The 26,548-nt window shown below is 43.8% G+C and overlaps 1 protein-coding gene across 1 annotated transcript in view; it reads right to left on the bottom strand.

Moving 5' to 3' along the window:
* Nucleotides 1-26,548, bottom strand: part of LOC137571255 (cytochrome P450 2K4-like) — a 90,103-nt gene that overhangs the window by 34,919 nt on the left and 28,636 nt on the right. The window contains exons 3-5 of the mRNA XM_068280131.1: nucleotides 26,395-26,544; nucleotides 23,731-23,891; nucleotides 15,380-15,556 (exon numbers count right to left, since the gene is read on the bottom strand). Of these exons, the coding sequence (XP_068136232.1) occupies nucleotides 15,380-15,556; nucleotides 23,731-23,891; nucleotides 26,395-26,544 (488 nt within the window). The remainder of the gene's footprint in view (nucleotides 1-15,379; nucleotides 15,557-23,730; nucleotides 23,892-26,394; nucleotides 26,545-26,548) is intronic.

The following is a 26,548-nucleotide window of genomic DNA, read 5'->3' as shown; positions in this document are numbered from 1 at the left end:
TAGAACCTGTAGCCCACTGCAAAGTTTTCCCAGTTCTCCAGGAACCCAACCCCCATCTTCTTACACCAATTCCTTAACCCACTTATTTAACTCCCTAAGTTCCCTTTGTCTCTCAGATGTAGCACGTGGCACTGGCAGTATTTCAGAAAACTCCACCTTGGAGGTCCCTGCTTTAAGTTTATCTCCAAGTACCTGAAAATCATTTTTGAGGACCTTCCATCTCCCACTAACTTTGTCATTGGTGCCAATGTGTACCATGACAGCCGGGTCTTCCCAAGCCCCACCCAATAATCTGTAAATTCTTTCCGCTACATGCTGAACCCGAGCACCCGGGAGGCAACAGACTGTACGGCATTCACGGTTTCTTCGACAGATTACCCTACCTGTGCGCCTAATAATTGAATCCCCTACCACCAGTACCTGTCTAGCCTTAGCTGCACTCCTATTCCCTTTCTCGTTACAGCAGTCTGCCCCCTGGTTGCTAAGGGACACATCCTGCTGCAGCATTGCTACTCCAGAATCATCCTCCCCAATATTATGCAAACAAGCATACTTATTAGGGAGGGACAACTCTGGGCTAGCCTCCCTGCCACTTTTTCCCCTACCCCTTCTAACTGTGAGCCAACTAGCGGCTACCTCTGCTTCTTGCTCCGGCTGTACTCCACCCACCTCTTCTTTACTGGTTCCCTCCAGTGTCTGGATTGTGAGATCCAAGCTCTTCTCCATGTTGTGTATGTGTCTCAGTGTTGCGAGATGCTCATTTAGCTCTCTGACTTCAGCCTCTAATTGAGCAACACGCACACACCCAGGGCAACAGTAAACACCCTCAATCTGCTGATCAGGGCATGCATACATGTTGCAGGATGTACACTGTACTGCATTCTCCAACATGATGACTATTGTGTGGGGAACAATTACTTAAAGTAAACTGTGGTGGTAAAAGATGAAATGGGAGAGTGAGTGAAGCTGGGGTGGAGGAGAGGGAGAGGGAGCGAAGCCGGGGAGTGACTGAAGTTGGGGGGGGAGGAGACGGAGAGGGAGTGAAGCTGGGGAGTGAGTGAAGCTGGGATGGAGGAGAGGGAAAGGGAGTGAGTGAAGCTGGGGTGGAGGAGAGGGAGTGAAGCTGGGGAGCGAGTGAAGCTACCCTCTAAGGTATCTTTTCTCTAGACTAAATAAACCCAGTTTATCTAACCTTTCTTGGTAATTGAGACCTTCCATCCCACGTATCAATTTTCTTGCTCGTCTCTGCACCTGCTCTAAAACTGCAATATCTTTCCTGTAATGTGGTGCCCAGAACTGAATTCCATATTCCAGATGTGGCCTTACTAGAGAGTTAAACAGGGACAATATTATGCTAGCATCTCTAGTTTTTATTTCCCTTTTAATGCATCCCAAAATTTTGTTAGCTTTAGCTGCAGCGGCTTGGCATTGAGTACAGTTATTTAACTTGTTGTCGATGAGTACTCGTAAGTCCTTCTCCAAGTTTGATGTCCCCAACTGTATCCCATTTATTTTGTATGGTGCTAGACCATTGGTACGACCAAAATGCATGACTTTCCATTTTTCAACATTGAATTTCATCTGCCGTTTATGTGCCCATATAGCCATCCTATCCAGATCCTGTTGCAGTATTTCCCTATCTTCCTGTGAGTTGGTGATTCTGCACAATTTGTATCATCTGCAAAAATAGCAACATTGCTTACTACTGCATCTACTAGGTCATTAATAAATAAATTGAAGAGCACTGGACCCAGTACAGACCCCTGTGGGACCCCACTGCTAACAGTCTCCCATTTTGAGTATGATCCATTGACCACAACTCTTTGTTTTCTGTCCATTAGCCAGTTCCCTATCCATGCACACAGACTCTTCCCCAGTCCTTGCAGCCTCAACTTTTGCACCAGACTTTTGTGTGGAACAGTGTCGAAGGCCTTTGCAAAGTCCAAGTATATCACATCTACAGCATTCCCAATATCCACATTAGCGTTCACTACCTCATAAAAGCTGAGCATGTTAGTCAAACAGGACCTGTTTTTAGTAATCCCATGTTAATGCTCAGAAAAAAGACTATTTTCTACTATGAAGTCATGTATAGTATCTCTTAGTAACCCCTCAAATAGTTTGCATACAACTGATGTTAAGCTTACAGGTCCATAATTTCCTGGATCTGTTTTTTTGCCCTTCTTAAATAATGGGAAAACGTGAGCTGTATGCCAATCCACTGGGACTCTGCCAGTTGAAAGCGAGTCACAAAAGTTAAGATAAAGGGGTTTATCTATAACTGAATTTAATTCCCTTAGGACCCGAGGATGCATGCCATCCGGGCCAGGTGCCTTGTCTATTTTTAATTTATTTAGTCTTTCCTTCACTTCTTCCTGCATTAAATATTACTGTTGGAAGATTAGACTCTTCCACTTCTGTAATTTGCAACAGTGCTGTTTCCTTTGTGAAGACAGAAGCAAAGAAAGCATTTAATAACTCTGCCTTACCTTGGTCATCCACCATTGAGTTCCCACCCTCATCCTTTAGGAGTCCAATACAGTCAACCTTTCTTTTTTTAGAGTTGATGTACTTCTAAAATTTCTTTGGGTTAGATTTGATATCCCTAGCGATTTGATTTTCAGCTTCAATCTTTGCCAGTCTAATTTATTTTTTACAACTTTTATTGCACTCCTTATAATTGCTTAATGCAGCCTCGGTCCCCTCCTGTTTTAGGATCCTATAGGCATTATTTTTCCCCTTCATTTTATCTCTAACTTTTCAATTCATCCATAGAGGCCTTTTTTTATTCCTAGACATTTTGTTTCCATATGGGATATACATACTTCAATATTGATTGAGAATAAGCTTAAAAGCTTGCCATTTCCCTTCAGTGTCCTCCCCTCGTAGTACATTTTCCCCGTTCACCAAACTTAGTGCCTGCCTGAGTTGATTGAAGTTTGCTTCTCTAAAATTCATAGTTTTAGTGGTCCCACTGCCCCGCGGCCTATCAGTCACCAGATCAAACGTTATCTTGTTGTGATTACTATTTCCCAAATGTTCTTGAACCTGCACATTTGATACATTATCTGGTCTATTTGAAATGATCAAATGCAGTAACGCATTCCCCCTAGTTGGTTCCGTTACCATTTGAGTTAAGTAATTGTCCTGTAGTGATGCCAGAAATCTGCTGCTTTTACCAGAATGGGTAGCCTCAATACTCCAGTCAATGTCTGGAAAGTTGAAGTCACCCATAACTATGACTTCATTTTTACTTGCAGCTTTTTCAATCTGCTGTAGTAATTGCAGTTCTGCGGCTTCATAAATATGTGGTGGCCTGTAGCATACCCCAATAAGCAATTAGCAACCTCTATTTCCACCATGAATATTTACCCAAATGGACTCCACATCTTCACAATCTTCCTCTATCTCATCGTTCAGGACATCTGTAAATGAATTCTTAACAAAGAGACAAACCCCTCCACCTTTTTTCCCTGTTTTATCCTTCCTAGACACATTGTATCCCTCTAAATTAGCTATCCAGTCATGGCTTTCATCCATCCATGTCTTGGTTATTTCCACAATGTCATAGCCTTTGTCAATCAGAATGAACTCTAGTTCGTCCATTTTATTTGCAAGGCTCCTAGCATTGGTTACCATGCACTTTATATTTTTACCTCCACGTTTTCCAATTTTGGTTACATGAAATGGGCTACTTGAAGTTTTATCAACCTCCTTACTCTTTACACTGTCCCCACCCCCCTCTCCACCCCCCATAATGTTAGGCTCCCACTGTCTTTTTACCTTATCTTGTCTACATATTGAGACTTTACCCTCCCGCCTCCCCCCAGATCCTATTATAAAATCTCCTCCAACCGTTTAGCCATCTTCTCCCCCAATGCAGCTGCACCCTCCCCATTAAGGTGCAGCCCATCCCTGCTGTAGAACCTGTAGCCCACTGCAAAGTTTTCCCAGTTCTCCAGGAACCCAACCCCCATCTTCTTACACCAATTCCTTAACCCACTTATTTAACTCCCTAAGTTCCCTTTGTCTCTCAGATGTAGCACGTGGCACTGGCAGTATTTCAGAAAACTCCACCTTGGAGGTCCCTGCTTTAAGTTTATCTCCAAGTACCTGAAAATCATTTTTGAGGACCTTCCATCTCCCACTAACTTTGTCATTGGTGCCAATGTGTACCATGACAGCCGGGTCTTCCCAAGCCCCACCCAATAATCTGTAAATTCTTTCCGCTACATGCTGAACCCGAGCACCCGGGAGGCAACAGACTGTACGGCATTCACGGTTTCTTCGACAGATTACCCTACCTGTGCGCCTAATAATTGAATCCCCTACCACCAGTACCTGTCTAGCCTTAGCTGCACTCCTATTCCCTTTCTCGTTACAGCAGTCTGCCCCCTGGTTGCTAAGGGACACATCCTGCTGCAGCATTGCTACTCCAGAATCATCCTCCCCAATATTATGCAAACAAGCATACTTATTAGGGAGGGACAACTCTGGGCTAGCCTCCCTGCCACTTTTTCCCCTACCCCTTCTAACTGTGAGCCAACTAGCGGCTACCTCTGCTTCTTGCTCCGGCTGTACTCCACCCACCTCTTCTTTACTGGTTCCCTCCAGTGTCTGGATTGTGAGATCCAAGCTCTTCTCCATGTTGTGTATGTGTCTCAGTGTTGCGAGATGCTCATTTAGCTCTCTGACTTCAGCCTCTAATTGAGCAACACGCACACACCCAGGGCAACAGTAAACACCCTCAATCTGCTGATCAGGGCATGCATACATGTTGCAGGATGTACACTGTACTGCATTCTCCAACATGATGACTATTGTGTGGGGAACAATTACTTAAAGTAAACTGTGGTGGTAAAAGATGAAATGGGAGAGTGAGTGAAGCTGGGGTGGAGGAGAGGGAGAGGGAGCGAAGCCGGGGAGTGACTGAAGTTGGGGGGGGAGGAGACGGAGAGGGAGTGAAGCTGGGGAGTGAGTGAAGCTGGGATGGAGGAGAGGGAGAGGGAGTGAGTGAAGCTGGGGTGGAGGAGAGGGAGTGAAGCTGGGGAGCGAGTGAAGCTACCCTCTAAGGTATCTTTTCTCTAGACTAAATAAACCCAGTTTATCTAACCTTTCTTGGTAATTGAGACCTTCCATCCCACGTATCAATTTTCTTGCTCGTCTCTGCACCTGCTCTAAAACTGCAATATCTTTCCTGTAATGTGGTGCCCAGAACTGAATTCCATATTCCAGATGTGGCCTTACTAGAGAGTTAAACAGGGACAATATTATGCTAGCATCTCTAGTTTTTATTTCCCTTTTAATGCATCCCAAAATTTTGTTAGCTTTAGCTGCAGCGGCTTGGCATTGAGTACAGTTATTTAACTTGCTGTCGATGAGTACTCGTAAGTCCTTCTCCAAGTTTGATGTCCCCAACTGTATCCCATTTATTTTGTATGGTGCTAGACCATTGGTACGACCAAAATGCATGACTTTCCATTTTTCAACATTGAATTTCATCTGCCGTTTATGTGCCCATATAGCCATCCTATCCAGATCCTGTTGCAGTATTTCCCTATCTTCCTGTGAGTTGGTGATTCTGCACAATTTGTATCATCTGCAAAAATAGCAACATTGCTTACTACTGCATCTACTAGGTCATTAATAAATAAATTGAAGAGCACTGGACCCAGTACAGACCCCTGTGGGACCCCACTGCTAACAGTCTCCCATTTTGAGTATGATCCATTGACCACAACTCTTTGTTTTCTGTCCATTAGCCAGTTCCCTATCCATGCACACAGACTCTTCCCCAGTCCTTGCAGCCTCAACTTTTGCACCAGACTTTTGTGTGGAACAGTGTCGAAGGCCTTTGCAAAGTCCAAGTATATCACATCTACAGCATTCCCAATATCCACATTAGCGTTCACTACCTCATAAAAGCTGAGCATGTTAGTCAAACAGGACCTGTTTTTAGTAAACCCATGTTAATGCTCAGAAAAAAGACTATTTTCTACTATGAAGTCATGTATAGTATCTCTTAGTAACCCCTCAAATAGTTTGCATACAACTGATGTTAAGCTTACAGGTCCATAATTTCCTGGATCTGTTTTTTTGCCCTTCTTAAATAATGGGAAAACGTGAGCTGTATGCCAATCCACTGGGACTCTGCCAGTTGAAAGCGAGTCACAAAAGTTAAGATAAAGGGGTTTATCTATAACTGAATTTAATTCCCTTAGGACCCGAGGATGCATGCCATCCGGGCCAGGTGCCTTGTCTATTTTTAATTTATTTAGTCTTTCCTTCACTTCTTCCTGCATTAAATATTACTGTTGGAAGATTAGACTCTTCCACTTCTGTAATTTGCAACAGTGCTGTTTCCTTTGTGAAGACAGAAGCAAAGAAAGCATTTAATAACTCTGCCTTACCTTGGTCATCCACCATTGAGTTCCCACCCTCATCCTTTAGGAGTCCAATACAGTCAACCTTTCTTTTTTTAGAGTTGATGTACTTCTAAAATTTCTTTGGGTTAGATTTGATATCCCTAGCGATTTGATTTTCAGCTTCAATCTTTGCCAGTCTAATTTATTTTTTACAACTTTTATTGCACTCCTTATAATTGCTTAATGCAGCCTCGGTCCCCTCCTGTTTTAGGATCCTATAGGCATTATTTTTCCCCTTCATTTTATCTCTAACTTTTCAATTCATCCATAGAGGCCTTTTTTTATTCCTAGACATTTTGTTTCCATATGGGATATACATACTTCAATATTGATTGAGAATAAGCTTAAAAGCTTGCCATTTCCCTTCAGTGTCCTCCCCTCGTAGTACATTTTCCCCGTTCACCAAACTTAGTGCCTGCCTGAGTTGATTGAAGTTTGCTTCTCTAAAATTCATAGTTTTAGTGGTCCCACTGCCCCGCGGCCTATCAGTCACCAGATCAAACGTTATCTTGTTGTGATTACTATTTCCCAAATGTTCTTGAACCTGCACATTTGATACATTATCTGGTCTATTTGAAATGATCAAATCCAGTAACGCATTCCCCCTAGTTGGTTCCGTTACCATTTGAGTTAAGTAATTGTCCTGTAGTGATGCCAGAAATCTGCTGCTTTTACCAGAATGGGTAGCCTCAATACTCCAGTCAATGTCTGGAAAGTTAAAGTCACCCATAACTATGACCTCATTTTTACTTGCAGCTTTTTCAATCTGCTGTAGTAATTGCAGTTCTGCGGCTTCATAAATATGTGGTGGCCTGTAGCATACCCCAATAAGCAATTAGCAACCTCTATTTCCACCATGAATATTTACCCAAATGGACTCCACATCTTCACAATCTTCCTCTATCTCATCGTTCAGGACATCTGTAAATGAATTCTTAACAAAGAGACAAACCCCTCCACCTTTTTTCCCTGTTTTATCCTTCCTAGACACATTGTATCCCTCTAAATTAGCTATCCAGTCATGGCTTTCATCCATCCATGTCTTGGTTATTTCCACAATGTCATAGCCTTTGTCAATCAGAATGAACTCTAGTTCGTCCATTTTATTTGCAAGGCTCCTAGCATTGGTTACCATGCACTTTATATTTTTACCTCCACGTTTTCCAATTTTGGTTACATGAAATGGGCTACTTGAAGTTTTATCAACCTCCTTACTCTTTACACTGTCCCCACCCCCCTCTCCACCCCCCATAATGTTAGGCTCCCACTGTCTTTTTACCTTATCTTGTCTACATATTGAGACTTTACCCTCCCGCCTCCCCCCAGATCCTATTATAAAATCTCCTCCAACCGTTTAGCCATCTTCTCCCCCAATGCAGCTGCACCCTCCCCATTAAGGTGCAGCCCATCCCTGCTGTAGAACCTGTAGCCCACTGCAAAGTTTTCCCAGTTCTCCAGGAACCCAACCCCCATCTTCTTACACCAATTCCTTAACCCACTTATTTAACTCCCTAAGTTCCCTTTGTCTCTCAGATGTAGCACGTGGCACTGGCAGTATTTCAGAAAACACCACCTTGGAGGTCCCTGCTTTAAGTTTATCTCCAAGTACCTGAAAATCATTTTTGAGGACCTTCCATCTCCCACTAACTTTGTCATTGGTGCCAATGTGTACCATGACAGCCGGGTCTTCCCAAGCCCCACCCAATAATCTGTAAATTCTTTCCGCTACATGCTGAACCCGAGCACCCGGGAGGCAACAGACTGTACGGCATTCACGGTTTCTTCGACAGATTACCCTACCTGTGCGCCTAATAATTGAATCCCCTACCACCAGTACCTGTCTAGCCTTAGCTGCACTCCTATTCCCTTTCTCATTACAGCAGTCTGCCCCCTGGTTGCTAAGGGACACATCCTGCTGCAGCATTGCTACTCCAGAATCATCCTCCCCAATATTATGCAAACAAGCATACTTATTAGGGAGGGACAACTCTGGGCTAGCCTCCCTGCCACTTTTTCCCCTACCCCTTCTAACTGTGAGCCAACTAGCGGCTACCTCTGCTTCTTGCTCCGGCTGTACTCCACCCACCTCTTCTTTACTGGTTCCCTCCAGTGTCTGGATTGTGAGATCCAAGCTCTTCTCCATGTTGTGTATGCGTCTCAGTGTTGCGAGATGCTCATTTAGCTCTCTGACTTCAGCCTCTAATTGAGCAACACGCACACACCCAGGGCAACAGTAAACACCCTCAATCTGCTGATCAGGGCATGCATACATGTTGCAGGATGTACACTGTACTGCATTCTCCAACATGATGACTATTGTGTGGGGAACAATTACTTAAAGTAAACTGTGGTGGTAAAAGATGAAATGGGAGAGTGAGTGAAGCTGGGGTGGAGGAGAGGGAGAGGGAGCGAAGCCGGGGAGTGACTGAAGTTGGGGGGGGAGGAGACGGAGAGGGAGTGAAGCTGGGGAGTGAGTGAAGCTGGGATGGAGGAGAGGGAAAGGGAGTGAGTGAAGCTGGGGTGGAGGAGAGGGAGTGAAGCTGGGGAGCGAGTGAAGCTACCCTCTAAGGTATCTTTTCTCTAGACTAAATAAACCCAGTTTATCTAACCTTTCTTGGTAATTGAGACCTTCCATCCCACGTATCAATTTTCTTGCTCGTCTCTGCACCTGCTCTAAAACTGCAATATCTTTCCTGTAATGTGGTGCCCAGAACTGAATTCCATATTCCAGATGTGGCCTTACTAGAGAGTTAAACAGGGACAATATTATGCTAGCATCTCTAGTTTTTATTTCCCTTTTAATGCATCCCAAAATTTTGTTAGCTTTAGCTGCAGCGGCTTGGCATTGAGTACAGTTATTTAACTTGTTGTCGATGAGTACTCGTAAGTCCTTCTCCAAGTTTGATGTCCCCAACTGTATCCCATTTATTTTGTATGGTGCTAGACCATTGGTACGACCAAAATGCATGACTTTCCATTTTTCAACATTGAATTTCATCTGCCGTTTATGTGCCCATATAGCCATCCTATCCAGATCCTGTTGCAGTATTTCCCTATCTTCCTGTGAGTTGGTGATTCTGCACAATTTGTATCATCTGCAAAAATAGCAACATTGCTTACTACTGCATCTACTAGGTCATTAATAAATAAATTGAAGAGCACTGGACCCAGTACAGACCCCTGTGGGACCCCACTGCTAACAGTCTCCCATTTTGAGTATGATCCATTGACCACAACTCTTTGTTTTCTGTCCATTAGCCAGTTCCCTATCCATGCACACAGACTCTTCCCCAGTCCTTGCAGCCTCAACTTTTGCACCAGACTTTTGTGTGGAACAGTGTCAAAGGCCTTTGCAAAGTCCAAGTATATCACATCTACAGCATTCCCAATATCCACATTAGCGTTCACTACCTCATAAAAGCTGAGCATGTTAGTCAAACAGGACCTGTTTTTAGTAAACCCATGTTAATGCTCAGAAAAAAGACTATTTTCTACTATGAAGTCATGTATAGTATCTCTTAGTAACCCCTCAAATAGTTTGCATACAACTGATGTTAAGCTTACAGGTCCATAATTTCCTGGATCTGTTTTTTTGCCCTTCTTAAATAATGGGAAAACGTGAGCTGTATGCCAATCCACTGGGACTCTGCCAGTTGAAAGCGAGTCACAAAAGTTAAGATAAAGGGGTTTATCTATAACTGAATTTAATTCCCTTAGGACCCGAGGATGCATGCCATCCAGGCCAGGTGCCTTGTCTATTTTTAATTTATTTAGTCTTTCCTTCACTTCTTCCTGCATTAAATATTACTGTTGGAAGATTAGACTCTTCCACTTCTGTAATTTGCAACAGTGCTGTTTCCTTTGTGAAGACAGAAGCAAAGAAAGCATTTAATAACTCTGCCTTACCTTGGTCATCCACCATTGAGTTCCCACCCTCATCCTTTAGGAGTCCAATACAGTCAACCTTTCTTTTTTTAGAGTTGATGTACTTCTAAAATTTCTTTGGGTTAGATTTGATATCCCTAGCGATTTGATTTTCAGCTTCAATCTTTGCCAGTCTAATTTATTTTTTACAACTTTTATTGCACTCCTTATAATTGCTTAATGCAGCCTCGGTCCCCTCCTGTTTTAGGATCCTATAGGCATTATTTTTCCCCTTCATTTTATCTCTAACTTTTCAATTCATCCATAGAGGCCTTTTTTTATTCCTAGACATTTTGTTTCCATATGGGATATACATACTTCAATATTGATTGAGAATAAGCTTAAACGCTTGCCATTTCCCTTCAGTGTCCTCCCCTTGTAGTACATTTTCCCCGTTCACCAAACTTAGTGCCTGCCTGAGTTGATTGAAGTTTGCTTCTCTAAAATTCATAGTTTTAGTGGTCCCACTGCCCCGCGGCCTATCAGTCACCAGATCAAACGTTATCTTGTTGTGATTACTATTTCCCAAATGTTCTTGAACCTGCACATTTGATACATTATCTGGTCTATTTGAAATGATCAAATCCAGTAACGCATTCCCCCTAGTTGGTTCTGTTACCATTTGAGTTAAGTAATTGTCCTGTAGTGATGCCAGAAATCTGCTGCTTTTACCAGAATGGGTAGCCTCAATACTCCAGTCAATGTCTGGAAAGTTGAAGTCACCCATAACTATGACCTCATTTTTACTTGCAGCTTTTTCAATCTGCTGTAGTAATTGCAGTTCTGCGGCTTCATAAATATGTGGTGGCCTGTAGCATACCCCAATAAGCAATTGGCAACCTCTATTTCCACCATGAATAGTTACCCAAATGGACTCCACATCTTCACAATCTTCCTCTATCTCATCGTTCAGGACATCTGTAAATGAATTCTTAACAAAGAGACAAACCCCTCCACCTTTTTTCCCTGTTTTATCCTTCCTAGACACATTGTATCCCTCTAAATTAGCTATCCAGTCATGGCTTTCATCCATCCATGTCTTGGTTATTGCCACAATGTCATAGCCTTTGTCAATCAGAATGAACTCTAGTTCGTCCATTTTATTTGCAAGGCTCCTAGCATTGGTTACCATGCACTTTATATTTTTACCTCCACGTTTTCCAATTTTGGTTACATGAAATGGGCTACTTGAAGTTTTATCAACCTCCTTACTCTTTACACTGTCCCCACCCCCCTCTCCACCCCCCATAATGTTAGGCTCCCACTGTCTTTTTACCTTATCTTGTCTACATATTGAGACTTTACCCTCCCGCCTCCCCCCAGATCCTATTATAAAATCTCCTCCAACCGTTTAGCCATCTTCTCCCCCAATGCAGTTGCACCCTCCCCATTAAGGTGCAGCCCATCCCTGCTGTAGAACCTGTAGCCCACTGCAAAGTTTTCCCAGTTCTCCAGGAACCCAACCCCCATCTTCTTACACCAATTCCTTAACCCACTTATTTAACTCCCTAAGTTCCCTTTGTCTCTCAGATGTAGCACGTGGCACTGGCAGTATTTCAGAAAACACCACCTTGGAGGTCCCTGCTTTAAGTTTATCTCCAAGTACCTGAAAATCATTTTTGAGGACCTTCCATCTCCCACTAACTTTGTCATTGGTGCCAATGTGTACCATGACAGCCGGGTCTTCCCAAGCCCGACCCAATAATCTGTAAATTCTTTCCGCTACATGCTGAACCCGAGCACCCGGGAGGCAACAGACTGTACGGCATTCACGGTTTCTTCGACAGATTACCCTACCTGTGCGCCTAATAATTGAATCCCCTACCACCAGTACCTGTCTAGCCTTAGCTGCACTCCTATTCCCTTTCTCGTTACAGCAGTCTGCCCCTTGGTTGCTAAGGAGCACATCCTGCTGCAGCATTGCTACTCCAGAATCATCCTCCCCAATATTATGCAAACAAGCATACTTATTAGGGAGGGACAACTCTGGGCTAGCCTCCCTGCCACTTTTTCCCCTACCCCTTCTAACTGTGAGCCAACTAGCGGCTACCTCTGCTTCTTGCTCCGGCTGTACTCCACCCACCTCTTCTTTACTGGTTCCCTCCAGTGTCTGGATTGTGAGATCCAAGCTCTTCTCCATGTTGTGTATGCGTCTCAGTGTTGCGAGATGCTCATTTAGCTCTCTGACTTCAGCCTCTAATTGAGCAACACGCACACACCCAGGGCAACAGTAAACACCCTCAATCTGCTGATCAGGGCATGCATACATGTTGCAGGATGTACACTGTACTGCATTCTCCAACATGATGACTATTGTGTGGGGAACAATTACTTAAAGTAAACTGTGGTGGTAAAAGATGAAATGGGAGAGTGAGTGAAGCTGGGGTGGAGGAGAGGGAGAGGGAGCGAAGCCGGGGAGTGACTGAAGTTGGGGGGGAGGAGACGGAGAGGGAGTGAAGCTGGGGAGTGAGTGAAGCTGGGATGGAGGAGAGGGAGAGGGAGTGAGTGAAGCTGGGGTGGAGGAAAGGGAGTGAAGCTGGGGAGCGAGTGAAGCTGGGGTGGAGGAGAGAGAGTGAGGCTGGGGAGTGAGTGAAGCTGGGGTGGAGGAGAGGGAGAGGGAGTGAGGCTAGGGAGTGAGTGAAGTTGGGCTGGAGGAGAGGGAGAGGGAGTGAAGCTGGAGTGGAGTCCTCAAAAACTTAAAGACTACACCACAACTTGCCTAGCACATCCTAACCAATGCAAAAAACCCCGCAATATTGGTTGAAGGGCATTTTTTTTTTATAGTCCTTACCTGCTGCGTAAAGTATTTCCTCCCCTTTTGTGCCTGTGTTCTAACGCCTGTTTTTAACGCCTATGCCATTTTTGTCGAAGTCACTTAGTGAGCAAGCCACAGACTGAGCAAGCTCAGGTACTGAGTCCTGAAGCTGTCCAAATACCTCCTGATACAGCTAATCCCTCCCCCTAGCTAATTGCCTGTCTGCTAAGCAAAATGGAGGAAAAAGAAAAAAATACATACGTTTAAAAAGTGACACTTGCTGCCCTAGATATCAGATGAACCGCAATCCACAATCCACCAGATATCACAACAGCAAAACACAATTTACAAACAACAGCAATGTATTATAATCAGTGCTCACAGTTCCCAGCAGTGAAGTGAAATCAGCCCTATTTTACCAGGCCCTCCACCAGAACAAGGGCTTCGGCCTACACTTCCTGTTTAATTTATCACCTGTGTTACAGCGAATCCCTCCCCCTAGCTAATTGCCTGTCTGCTAAGCAAACTAGAGGGTGTTAATGCAGTGGCCGTATAAGGGTGTTTATGCAGTGGGCATGGTTAGGGTTAGGCACTGCCAGGGGGGTGGTTAGGGTTAGGCACTACCAGGTGGGTGATTATGGGTTAGACACCTCCAGGGAGGGTTGTTAGGGTTAGGCACCACCAGTGGGGGTTGTTTAGGGTTAGGCACCACCAGGTGGGGTGGTTAGTGTTAGTCACAACCAGGGGGAGTGGTTAGGGTTAGGCACCACCAGGGGGGTTAGGGTTAGACACCACCAGGGGGGATAGGTTAGGGTTAGGCACCACCGGGGGGGTTTAAGGTTAGGCACCACTGGGGGGGGTTAGGGTTAGGCACCACCTGAAGGGTCTAGGGGTTAGGGATAGGTACAAGCAGGGTTCTGTGTGAGAGTACGGTTAGGTATTGTTGCAGTAAAATATCTGTAATATCTACAATTGTATTATTATGCTTAGTAACACTAGGGGGGGTTTATTGTTAGGCAACACCGTGGAGTTTTTAGGGTTAGGCACCACCAAGGGGGTCTAGGGGTTAGGAATAGGTACAGGGAGGGTTCAGTGTGAGAGTATGGTTAGGTATAGTTGCAGTAAAATATCTGTAATACCTACAATTTTATTACTATGCTTAAGTAATTATCTTTTTTTTGTTATAGACTGTATTTTGCCTCTTTATAACCGTTAATTCAACATATTTAGCTCTTAATCTTAGATTATAATATAGAAACAAAAAATATTGTTTTACATAAAAACTTATCATTTTGTCTTTATCCCGGGCCTTTTTTTTTTTTCAGGCGCCCGTTTTACATGTATGCCCGGGCTCTGCATTCTGGCTATACCAGCCTGCATGGTTGACAAGGGGTTAAAGAGGCTTAGGAGGGGGAAGACCCCATGGTGTGCATTCTTTTTATGTATATAATGTGTATAAAGAGCTCTGAAAAAGTATATATTAAAATATACCGCAAATGTCATTTTCCCGCCTTTTAAAAACGTTTTTTTTTTTATTTTTATCAATATCCTAAAAAACTACAAGATCTTTATGGAAAAAAAACCAAAAACCTTGTTCCCAATGTTCTATTTAACATACCGAGAAAATGTAGTGATTCTAGCTTGAATAGGGGCTTTCCTATTAATTGCAAATATCTGCACCATTGAACAATGAGATATTTGACCAACACTAAAGGTGACGTCAGGAAGGAATGCTGATACGGGCAATGTGCTTTTTTAAAGGGAGTTTATGAAGTTACAGGTTTTGTTTGAAGTGGTCATAGTATAAATTCATACCCCCCAACTTTTTGAGATGAGAAAGAGGGACACTTAAGCCACGCCCTTCTCACACCCCTGATCACGCCCCAGCACACCCCTAGTCACGCATACCATAAAGATTTCATTAAAAAAATGTTGTTTTATACTTCAAACCACACTGGTCCTTTCTATCCTGGCTCATTTTCCTTCATATTAACATTTTAAAATTAGTAATATATCAATGTAAAGGATGGGAATAAAGATTAGAGTCAATCAAACACATTTTTTAGTAGAGAAATATATATATATTTACATAGAAAGAGGGACAAAGTCCTGAAAGAGGGACAAATGAGGGTGAAAGAGGGACAGGGCTCCCAAAGAGGGACTGTCCCTCCGAAAGAGGGGCAGTTGGGAGCTATGTAAATTCTATGTTACAGCTCTTCCCCATTATCAAGTAAGCACCACTGCATCAGTTTTGTATCTATAGTCTTCCCTTTACCTCTTGTTGTTTTGCCAGAAATGTATCAACAAGATTCCTCTGGTCATTTACATCCAGTTCTTGCCTCTGCTTAGTAAAATTCTCCTGTATAAAGCTCTCAGTCCGTAAATTGTTCTTGGAGATCTTCTTGTGAGATCCTGGCAGCAAGTTTAGCAGAAATGGGAAGCTGTTGTAGAGCTTAAGAAGAAAACAAGATTATGGTTATTAAAAATTAAATAACTAACATTCAAGCTTGTCGGTGGTACTGTATAAATACGAAATAATAATAATAATAATAATGCATTTTTTGAGTCAACATTTTCTCTTAAAGAAAACCTGTATCGAGAAAAAGTTCCCATGTGGGGTACTCACCTCGGGTGAGGGAAGCCTCCGGATCCTATTGAGGCTTCCCCCGTCCTCCTCAGTCCCACAGCAGCGGCGAACAAGCTCCTCGAACAGCGGGGATGTAAATATTTACCTCCTGGGCTCCAGCACAGGCGCAGTATCGGTTCTCCGCCTTGGAGATAGGCAGAAATAACCGTTTGCTGTTGGTCCGCTCTACTGCGCAGGTGCAAGTCTCCTGCGCCTGCGCAGTACAGTAGACCCGACGGAGTCGGCTATTTTCGCCTATCTCTGTGGGAAGAGTCACAACAGCGCCCCCGCTGGAGCCAGGAAAGGTAAATAAATCAGCACTTATCAGCGCTTGTCAGCCTTGTAGAGGGAGTATTCCGGGACACTGGGGAGCCAGCGCTGGACTGCCTGCAGCTACAGCAGAGGGGGAAGCCTCATTGGGACCCCAAGGCTTCCCCCTACTGAGGTGAGTACCCCCTAGGGGACTTTTTTTTTTACAGTTTCTCTTAACTGGTCATAAGATTATTAGTAGGCTGGAGGCCTGGCGCCCAGGCTTTCTGTATCCCAGGTATTGACACGTTTATTGTCCTGATGAAGCAGTTTACACTGCGAAACACATTGTCCTAAGTGCTGAATACATTTATACCTGCTCTGTGATCCTTCTTCTTTAACCTCCCTATCGGTATGATTATTTCTGGATTTTAGGGTCTAAAAGTAGTGAAATTTTTTTTTGCGTGCTTTTAAACCCTAAAACCAGGGAAAAAATCGTACCTCAGTGAGATCTGCAGTAGCCGTGCACTTACCTCCATCGGATCCAGCACTGCAATCCTCCCTCCATCCTCTGGGTGGCGCTGTAATCCTAGAGTGAGATCGCATGCTGTCCTCATGACAACAAACGGCAATCTCACCAGAGGTGTTGTGAGCCTTTAAACCTCAGAGGATCGGAAGTAGAATGGCTGGCAGCATCTGGATCCTGAGGGAGGTGAGTTGATCAGCCTCCCAGTGTCCGCGTATCTCAGGGGTCAAACTTATCTCAGGGGAATACCTAAGCTGAAACTTCCCCCAAACAATGCTATCTGGGGGTAGGTGATAAGGGGACACAAAGGCTACGTAATACCACTATGGGCAAGGGTACCTTATGCTACAATCTGGGCTATCAGGGGAAGAAGCGGAAGGGGAAGAAGAACTTTGACCCTCTACATCACAGTCAGCAGGCACATCATAGCCAATTAGGCTACACTCTCTCCTGTAGCCACATTCCCCCCTCTTATAAAAGGCAGGCAGCGCTGGCTATTACACTCACTCGTGCACCTGCAGTAATTAGTAAAGGGACAGCTGCTGGCAGACTCTCATAGGGAAAGATTAGTTAGGCTCTTGTAGGCTTGTTAGCTTGCTCCTGGCTGATTGTTATTGCTAAAATAGCACCCCTCAACAGCTCTTTTGAGAGCTAATGTTCTCCTGATGTGGTTTTTTTGTGTGTGCTGCCCACTGACACTGCATTATACAGCCCTATCAGTTGCAGCTGGACCGTGGTAATTGCTATTACTGTGCCAGCCAGGCCCTGCCTAACTATCTATACTGGGACACCTACCTATGCCTACCTAACTACTGGGGCACCTACTTACCTATACGGGGACACCTACCTATACTAGGGCACCTACCTATGCCTACCTATACTAGGACTCCTACCTATGCCTAACTAACTACTGGGGCACCTACTTATGCCTACCTACCTATACTGGGACTCCTACCTATGCCTAGCTAACTACTGGGGCATCTACCTATGCCTATCTACCTATACTGGGACACCTACCTATGCCTACCTACCTATACTGGGACTCCTACCTATGCCTAGCTAACTGATGGGGCACTTACCTATGCCTATCTACCTTTACTAGGGCACCTACCTATGCCTACCTACCTATACTGGGACTCCTTCCTATGCCTACCTACCTATACTGGGACTCCTTCCTATGCCTACCTACCTATACTGGGATTCCTACCTATGCCTACCTACCTATACTGGGACTCCTACCTATGCCTAGCTAACTACTGGGGCACCTACCTATGCCTATCTACCTATACTGGGACACCTATCTATGCCTATCTACCTATATTGACACACCTACCTATGCCTACCTACCTATACAGGGACTCCTACCTATGCCTAGCTAACTACTGGGGCACCTACCTATGCCTATCTACCTATACTGGGACACCTACCTATGCCTACCTACCTATACTGGGACATCTACCTATGCCTACCTACCTATACTGGGACTCCTACCTATGCCTAGCTAACTACTGGGGCACCTACCTATGCCTATCTTCCTATACTGGGACACCTACCTATGCCTACCTACCTATACTGGGGCACCTACCTATGCCTATCTACATACAAGAAGATAATAAGGTCATTGCTTCATTGTGGACAGACCAAATTTGATCAGCTGGACAGTCACTGTTGTTCTATCATTGAGCTACCACAGCCCGGCGACCATATGGGCTTGAACACCGCCACGGCCTGCACTCTGGCCATGGTGCACACCAGTCCAGCACGGCCGTCACTACGCAAACAGCTGTTTGCGGTGCGTTACACAGTGAGTTTCGTGTGTCAGTGTGAAGCAGTACTCTAATTACACTCCCTGATTGATGTATACACATTCAAGATGTTTGAAAGCACTTTAGTCCTGCAATTTAGCATTCAATGTGATTTGTGCCCTTAAAACGCTGCTTTGCATCAAATCCAGATTTTTCCCCGGGACTTTTGGCATCTATCCCACTCATCCATGCCCCCCTCCAGGTGTTAGACCTGTTGAAACATATTTTCTATCACTTTTGTGGCCAGCATAAATGTTTCTAGTTTTCAAAGTTCGCCTCCTGTACATTGAAGTCTATTGCGGTTCGCGAAAGTTCGCGCAAACCAAACCTTTTGCGGAAGTTCGCGAACCTAAAATCGGAGGTTCGGGCCATCTCTGGGCATGAAGGCTGCATAATACTGATATTTTTGCAGTAGGACTCAGTGATCTTTTTTTGCTAGGCCCCTGCTGTTTTTATACTCATTTTCACACATTATTAGGAAGTGGAGCTAGTGTTTTGCATATCATAAATGTATTTCCAGATACCATCCTACAAACAATCTCCACTCTGCTAACAATTTTCTCCTGTCTTCCTCTCTGGTCACCGCCTCTCATTCCTGCCTACAAGATTTCTCTCCATCCTCTCCCCTTCTCTGGAAAACGCTCCCTCAACACATTCGCCACTCACCCGCACTTACCCTTTTTAGATTCAACCTATAAACTCACCTCTTCAGGCAAACATACTCTCTTACTGGCCACCGTTTTACCATCTCAGATACACAGCTTTCCCTTCACCTATTGTACTATCCCTTAAAAGAAATGTGTAAGAATAGAAAGTGTCCCTGGGGCATACTTACCTCAGGAGGGTGAAGCCTCTGGTTTTAATTAGGCTTTCCACATTCTCTTCACCCTCCGGGATCCCGCGCTCCGGGATCCCGCATGACCCCGAACACCACGTGCAGCAATATTTACAATCTGCACTGCTGTGCCGGTGCAGTTGCGGCTTTTTGATTGGGCTCATGCGGAAATAGCCGAGCCCAAACAGGTCCACTCTACTGCGCCTACACACAGCTTATCGGGGGATTTTGGGGGAAGCTGGATCCCCGAGGCTCAAGAGGATGAAGGAAGCCTCATTAGGATGCAGAGGCTTCCCCCTGATAAGGTAAGTACCCCATAGGGGCACTTTTTTCCCCTTACACATTCAATTTAACTCTTAAAACCAGTGGTGCTCTTTTTTTTTCGGACATCCGAACTACCCAGATATCCAAACTTTTTCCACTATCCGAACTTTGAATAGCAATTCGGATATTTTTTAAAATCCAAATAGACTATCCGAGCAAACTCTTATTTCCCATCTGAAATCCCAAATCTGGGTGGATAGTTAATTTAGATATCCGAGCAGAAGCTAAAATCACCTTCAATGGCAAAAACTCCTTTCAAAGGCATCCAGGCAGAGAGAGAGAGAGAGAGAGAGAGAGAGAGAGAGAGAGAGAGAGACCTCCGAAAGGGTTTTTTGCCATTTGAAAAGACTTTTGGAAGCATTTTAAGCCATTTTCAGGTCACTTCCGGTTTTCTATCCGCATATCCGAATCCGGACGGATATTGGGTTCGGATATCCGAGTTTGCTCAGATACCAAAATGTTCGGATTCGGATATCCGATTCAGATCCGGATATCTGGGTATCCGGATCCGAATCAATTCTGATTTTAAAAAGGGGTATCCGAGCACCCCTGCTTAAAACTATAAAGCCGATTGGCCAGGGCTCTCTTTCCCTTTTGTCTCTTAAAGCAGTAGGATTAGCCATACTATGCCAGGGGGAAAAAAACACATATATAAGTAGATAAATACTTGATCTACTTACATAACACATGCATTGTACTGTCCACATTTTGATTTCAGTGAATTGTATATAGTAAATGAAGAGAATTTCTGTTCCTGGTGGGAACCATGACTTTTGCCCAGAGTTTAGGCTAAATTCTGATGTCATTTCGGCCCTTTACTTTTTTTTCTTTTCTCCTCCAATCGCTGAGTCACCTCAACCTTGCTTGTAAACACAAGTGAGCAGAGGATCATGTTTCAGAAAAGCATCTAGGCAGGGAAATAAATGGAAGAGGATGAATATATCATAGATAAAAAGAACCCCCAGCCAGTTGCATGTTTGGCACTGACCACTAAAGGGCCAGTGCTACTTAGGTATGTGATAACTCCAAATCATAACCACAGAAAAAGTTTTGAATGCAGGATTAGCATCTTTATCACTTAATACACTCAGACCAGTTGCTGTTGAAACTGGATTTTTATGGTGACACTCCCACTTTAATGCTGTGAATGTGTGCGCCTATCTTCCACCATTATGCAATAATCTGTAATTGATTTGTTCACTGCATAAACTGTAATCCACCACTGTCTTGTACTGTTCTTTGTTGTATTGTTTATATTGTACTGTTATACCTTGTATTCTGTTTTTACAGCACCACGGAAGATGCTGGCGCTATATACATTAATAATAATTATAATTATAATAATAACAATTTAAAATGTTATTCCTATCTTTTGCCAATTTCAATAACACTTTGGCCTCAATTCATAAAAAGCAGTGCGATAAAAAAACATCTTGTCGGGAAAATACCGCACTCCGTATTTTCCTGGTCTGTGTGCTAATTCATAAAGATTTCCCCAGCTGCCGTTGAAGGTCAGTAGTGTGGCGATATTGCTCTTTTGCCCTGCACAGATGACTCACACAGACTTTCCCTGCCTGCACAGATGACTCACACAGATGACTCACACAGACATTCCCTGCCTGCACAGATGACTCACACAGATGACTCACTCAGACTTTCCCTGCCTGCACAGATGACTCACACAGATGACTCACTCAGACTTTTCCTGCCTGCACAGATGACTCACACAGATGACTCACACAGACTTTCCCTGCCTGCACAGATGACTCACACAGATTACTCACACTGACATTCCCTGCCTGCACAGATGACTCACACAGATGACTCACTCAGACTTTCCCTGCATGCACAGATGACTCACACAGATGACTCACACAGACTTTCCCTGCCTGCACAGATGACTCACACAGATGACTCACACGGACATTCCCTGCCTGCACAGATGACTCACACAGATGACTCACTCAGACTTTCCCTGCCTGCACAGATGACTCACACAGATGACTCACTCAGACTTTTCCTGCCTGCACAGATGACTCACACAGATGACTCACACAGACTTTCCCTGCCTGCACAGATGACTCACACAGATTACTCACACTGACATTCCCTGCCTGCACAGATGACTCACACAGATGATTCACTCAGACTTTCCCTGCCTGCACAGATGACTCACACAGATGACTCACACAGACTTTCCCTGCCTGCACAGATGACTCACACAGATGACTCACACGGACATTCCCTGCCTGCACAGATGACTCACACAGATGACTCACTAAGACATTCGCCGCCTGCACAGATGACTCCCACAGATGACTGTCACAGACTTTGGCTTCCTGCACTTTGCATTGTTAACACCTCACCAGAGGTGTCGGTAACTATCGTCAGGCTTACCACTTGTTGAAGGCTTTATGAATTGACATTTGTTGACAATTTACTGACATGTGTTGGATGTAACTACAGCCAAGTCGGTAATTTATCTCCCTGGCCGGTAATGTCAGCTTTTCATGCGTTAACAGCCTTTATGAATTGACACATTGCTAAGTGGTCGGGAAAGTCTGCTGTTTTCAGCATGCTTTATGAATTGAAGCCTTTGTGAGAATCTCCTTGGTATACTGTGGATGCAAAGAGTAAAAGCATCAAGTACAATGGGCTCTATTCACAATCAGATTGGCAGCGGTAATTTCCACATTTTTTCCATACAGTATTTACTAGAACTTTCCCGCATGTTTTCCACATGCAGGTATATTTCGAAAAAAAAGTGCGGAAACACACGTAAAATGGCGGAAACCATGCGGTAAACATGCAGGAAAGAAGTCGCAATAAAAAATTGACCAAAAAAAAAGTTTTAAAGTCCAGCAAACACAGTGCTCAAGGCTCCAGACTCCATTTAGGTCAATGGGAAGCAAAATATATCACCTGGTACCTGTAGGTGATATAAAATCGGTTGTTATGTCAGAAATGGGCAGAACAGTGACGTAGTGGTTAGCGCTCTCTTTGCCCTTGCAGCGCTGGATTCCCTGTTCAAATCCCAGCCAGGTCAACATCTGCAAGGAGTTTGTATGTTCTAACCGTATCTGTGTGGGTTTCCTCTGGGCACTCCGGTTTCCTCCCACATCCCAAAAGCATACAGATAAGTTAATTGGCTTCCACCTAAATTAACCCTAGACTATGATACATACACTACACTGACATATGACTATGGTAGAGACTAGATTGTGAGTCCCTCTGAGGGAAAGTTAGTGACAAGACAATATACTCTGTACAGCACTGCATAATATGTCGGCGCTATATAAATACTAAAATAAATAAATGATGTGCCCCTTTTCCATTGTGAATTTGGATCTTTTTGCGAACTTTTACTGCAATTTTTCTGCATGCAGAAAATTTTGTGAATGTAAGGATGGTCTTATTTTTGTCGAAAGTCTACCGCAAGTGCATTTCCGCATGCAGAAAACTATTGTGAATAGAACCCAAAGGGCTTGATTCACAAAGCTGTGAATAGCCACTTTGTGCCCCATAAGTAGCTTTGCGGACACTAATAGCCCACAAAGCTTCTTTGCGCACAGGACCCCACACAGGGCGCGCAGCGTGGCAGCCTATATTTAGTGCGCGATGCGACGATTAACCCTTTAACCGGCGCACCCAGTGCGACGAAAACAGCGCATCGGGTGGCCGCCGCATTAGTGCCACCCGGTGCGCCGATTAAAGGGCAGCGGGTGCAACGTACTCATCGCATCGCGCACTAAACATATGCTGCCGCGCTGCGCGCACTGTGTGGGGGTCCTATGGGTGCAAACCACCTAACGCTGTGGTTTGCGCCCACTATCTATTTGGGCTCACTAACCCGGCTTGGTGCCGGTAAGTGAATCAAGCTCAATGAGTGCTAATCCATATTATCAGCATTAATGAAAGTGGACTTGAACTCAGAACTTCTTTTCTGCTCTGTAAGATACGCAATAGCATAACCTTTAAAGAAAAAAACATTGTTACAGCTGATAAAAATCCTGCAATAAATCTGCAGTGTATCTACTTCCTGCTTTCATGGAAGCAGACATATTGTTAATATTCTGTTTATCTAAATACATACAGGTTGGATTTCTCTCTGTTTTCCTTCTGTTCTGTGCAAGAGTTCAGGTCCACTTTCCTTTTATAAGTTTAAACCAGCGCTCAATAAGCTCTCAGGAGTGGCCATGGGCACTGCACTTGGCCAGTTTTTGCTTGCGCTTAGTTAGATCCAAGTATGCAATTTACTTACCCTCACTAAAGGGGACCCCAGAAGTTTTACATTTTCATTGGCCAAAGTCATCAGCTTCTGCAAAATGGGGTCGTCGTACTCAAATCTGCGGCTCAGTAATATGGCTACAATGATGTTGGCGACAGCTGCATTTAGTATGGTGTGATTATTGAACGGTTTCCCTGGAATTGAACCACATACAGTGTGAAAGAAAAAAAATGTGTGTCGCCAATGCAACATGTTTAAAACCAATGGAAATAAAAGTCATTCCATTTGTATAGTATCCACAAATTAGGTTGTATTTTTGCTTTTTTCACAAATTAATATTTTTGCAGCGAAAGCACGAAATGTGGAAAAACAATATTTTTAGCACAGCTATTTTCAAAAACATGAAAAATCAATATTTTTTTCCGCCAAAATTTGCGCTAAATGCAAAAAAACTTGAAACTTAACAAAACTTATTTTCAATGGAATTTTCACTTGAAAATCAAATTTAACCTCTCGAGGCAGTGTTAAACCCCCGTGAAGACCAGGCCATTTTTCTGTAAATAGGCCACTGCATCTTTAAGTCCTTGCTGCAGGGCTGCACAACTCAGCACACAAGTGATTTCCCCCCCCCCCACCCCCTCTTTTCTCTGTTGGTGGGGTCTCATCGCTCTCCCAGTGTTTATTAATTTATTTATTTTATAAATATTTGTTTTTTTTTTTTTAAATGTACCTATTTATTTATTTATTTTTACCTAACTCCCTCCCTGCCCCCAGTCAGCCAATGACAGCTATCGGCTGTCATAGGCTTCAGCCTATGAGAGCCGATCGCTCTCCTGTGTCCCAGGGGGACAGTTGTGTCACACGTCTGTCCTCAGTACGGCTCTGCCTTAGATCGCAGCGCTGTATAGCCTAATTAGATGGCGGTTTCGCTGTCTAACATTCTCTGAGTGGCAATCGCTGCTGGGAGATTAAAGGCGGAGCTTTCCAAGCGGATATGCGCATGGGGTGGTCCTGGGGCTGCCGCTGCGCTCACGCCAATTGGCATGTAGAGGTCGGCTAGTAATTTAAGAGAATCTGAAGTGAAAATAAACTTATAATGAATTGATTGTGTAGTACAGGCTGTACTACACAATCAATTCATTATAAGTTTATTTTCACTTCAGATTAGCTAAGAAATAGAACATTAGTAGCAAAGATATGACTCTCATATTATTTCCAGTACAGGAAGTGTTAAGAAACTTGTTATCTATGCAAAAGAGCTTCTTTGAGCTCTCCAACTACACAGGAGACCAGGGTTCGAATCTCGGCTCTGCCTGTTCAGTAAGCCAGCACCTATTCAGTAGGAGATCTTTGGCAAGTCTCCCTTACACTGCTACTGCCTATAGAGCGCGCCCTAGTGGCTGCTGCTCTGCTCTGGCGCTTTGAGTCCGCAAGGAGAAAAGCGCAATATAAATGTTATTTGTCTTGTCTTGTATTTGTCTAGTTGGCCACAGTGCTATTTTTTGAATAGTAATCCCAGTCACCCAGTGACCAACTGTGCAAAGTTTGAGAACCCTGCCATTAAAGGTTCTCAAACCCGGCGGATCGCTCAAACTCAGTCTTATCACACGAACGACAGTCTGTACACACGCCTGATTTGGCGTGCGGACGACTGAACGACGGGACGTTCAAAAGACCCGTCGTTCGGAAAAATCCGACGTCTGTATGGGCCTTAAGAATGGCTGCTGTTTACATTTTCCTAGTAAAATCTGTATTTGTCTCCGCCCACTTTTTGGTTATGGGGATAAAAAGTATCCTATATATTATTCCAGGTAATGTACTACATGTGTGCCAAATTTCATTCAAATCTGCCATTGTTGCGTGATCAAGTAACAAACATCCATGCATCCAAACTTTCAAATTTATAATATTAGTGAGATGAGATTAATTATCCGTACTGCACATACAATTCATTATATCGTAAGTTTTTTTTGTTTGTTTGTTTTTTTTCTTCAGTGGCACCTTAAAGAGGAACTTCAGCCTAAACAAACATACTGTCATTAAGTTACATAAGTTATGTTAATTAAAATAGATAGGTAATATAATCTCTTACCTACCCTGTTTTAAAAGAATAGGCAAATGTTTGATTTCATGGGGGCAGCCATCTTTTTGGTTGAAAGGAGGTGACAGGGAGCATGAGACACAGTTCCAACTGTCCTGTGTGCTGATCACCCCTCCCAGTTGCTAGGCAACATGAACAACAACATAGGAAATCCGACCATGCTTTGCACAGCATCAGGGTAAAAATGCCCGGGCAGTTTTCTTTGATGGGGTGGAGCTTAGCTTTTGTGCAGCTAAAAATAAGGCTTATGTAAGAAAAACAAAGTTCTGATGCTGTGAAACTGTTAAAGAAACACTAAGGGCTTGATTCAGAAAAGAGTGCTAACTGATAGCACGGCCGTTTTCGCACAAATGTTTGCGTTTTCGCGCGATCGCAAATTTTCACGCAAAACGATAACGTTTTCACGCGCAAACGTAAATTTTCATGCGAAAACGGCTGTGCTATCAGTTAGTACTCTTTTCTGAATCAAGCCCTAAGCCTTTTCAGTGCTGCTGAGTAGATTTTTAGTCTAGAGGTTCACTTTAAAATTATTTTTGTGAAAATGAATGTGAAAAGAATACTGGCATGTTCCATTATCACTGATGGTCAGTACTCACCTCCATGGGACTGAATATTTTTCACTAAGCAGCCAGCTTCCTCAATGATCTTTTCTTCTATAGTTCTTTTCCCAACCCCATAATCTCGTAGTGTGGAAAGGGAGAATCTTCTCATCACCTTCCAGTTCTCTCCGTTAGTAAAGATAACACCTGG

The sequence above is a fragment of the Hyperolius riggenbachi genome, chromosome 4 (genome assembly GCF_040937935.1).
Source record: "Hyperolius riggenbachi isolate aHypRig1 chromosome 4, aHypRig1.pri, whole genome shotgun sequence".
NCBI lineage: Eukaryota > Metazoa > Chordata > Amphibia > Anura > Hyperoliidae > Hyperolius > Hyperolius riggenbachi.
Note: the sequence above shows the minus strand (reverse complement) of the source record. Positions and strands in the feature narration are given on the sequence as shown.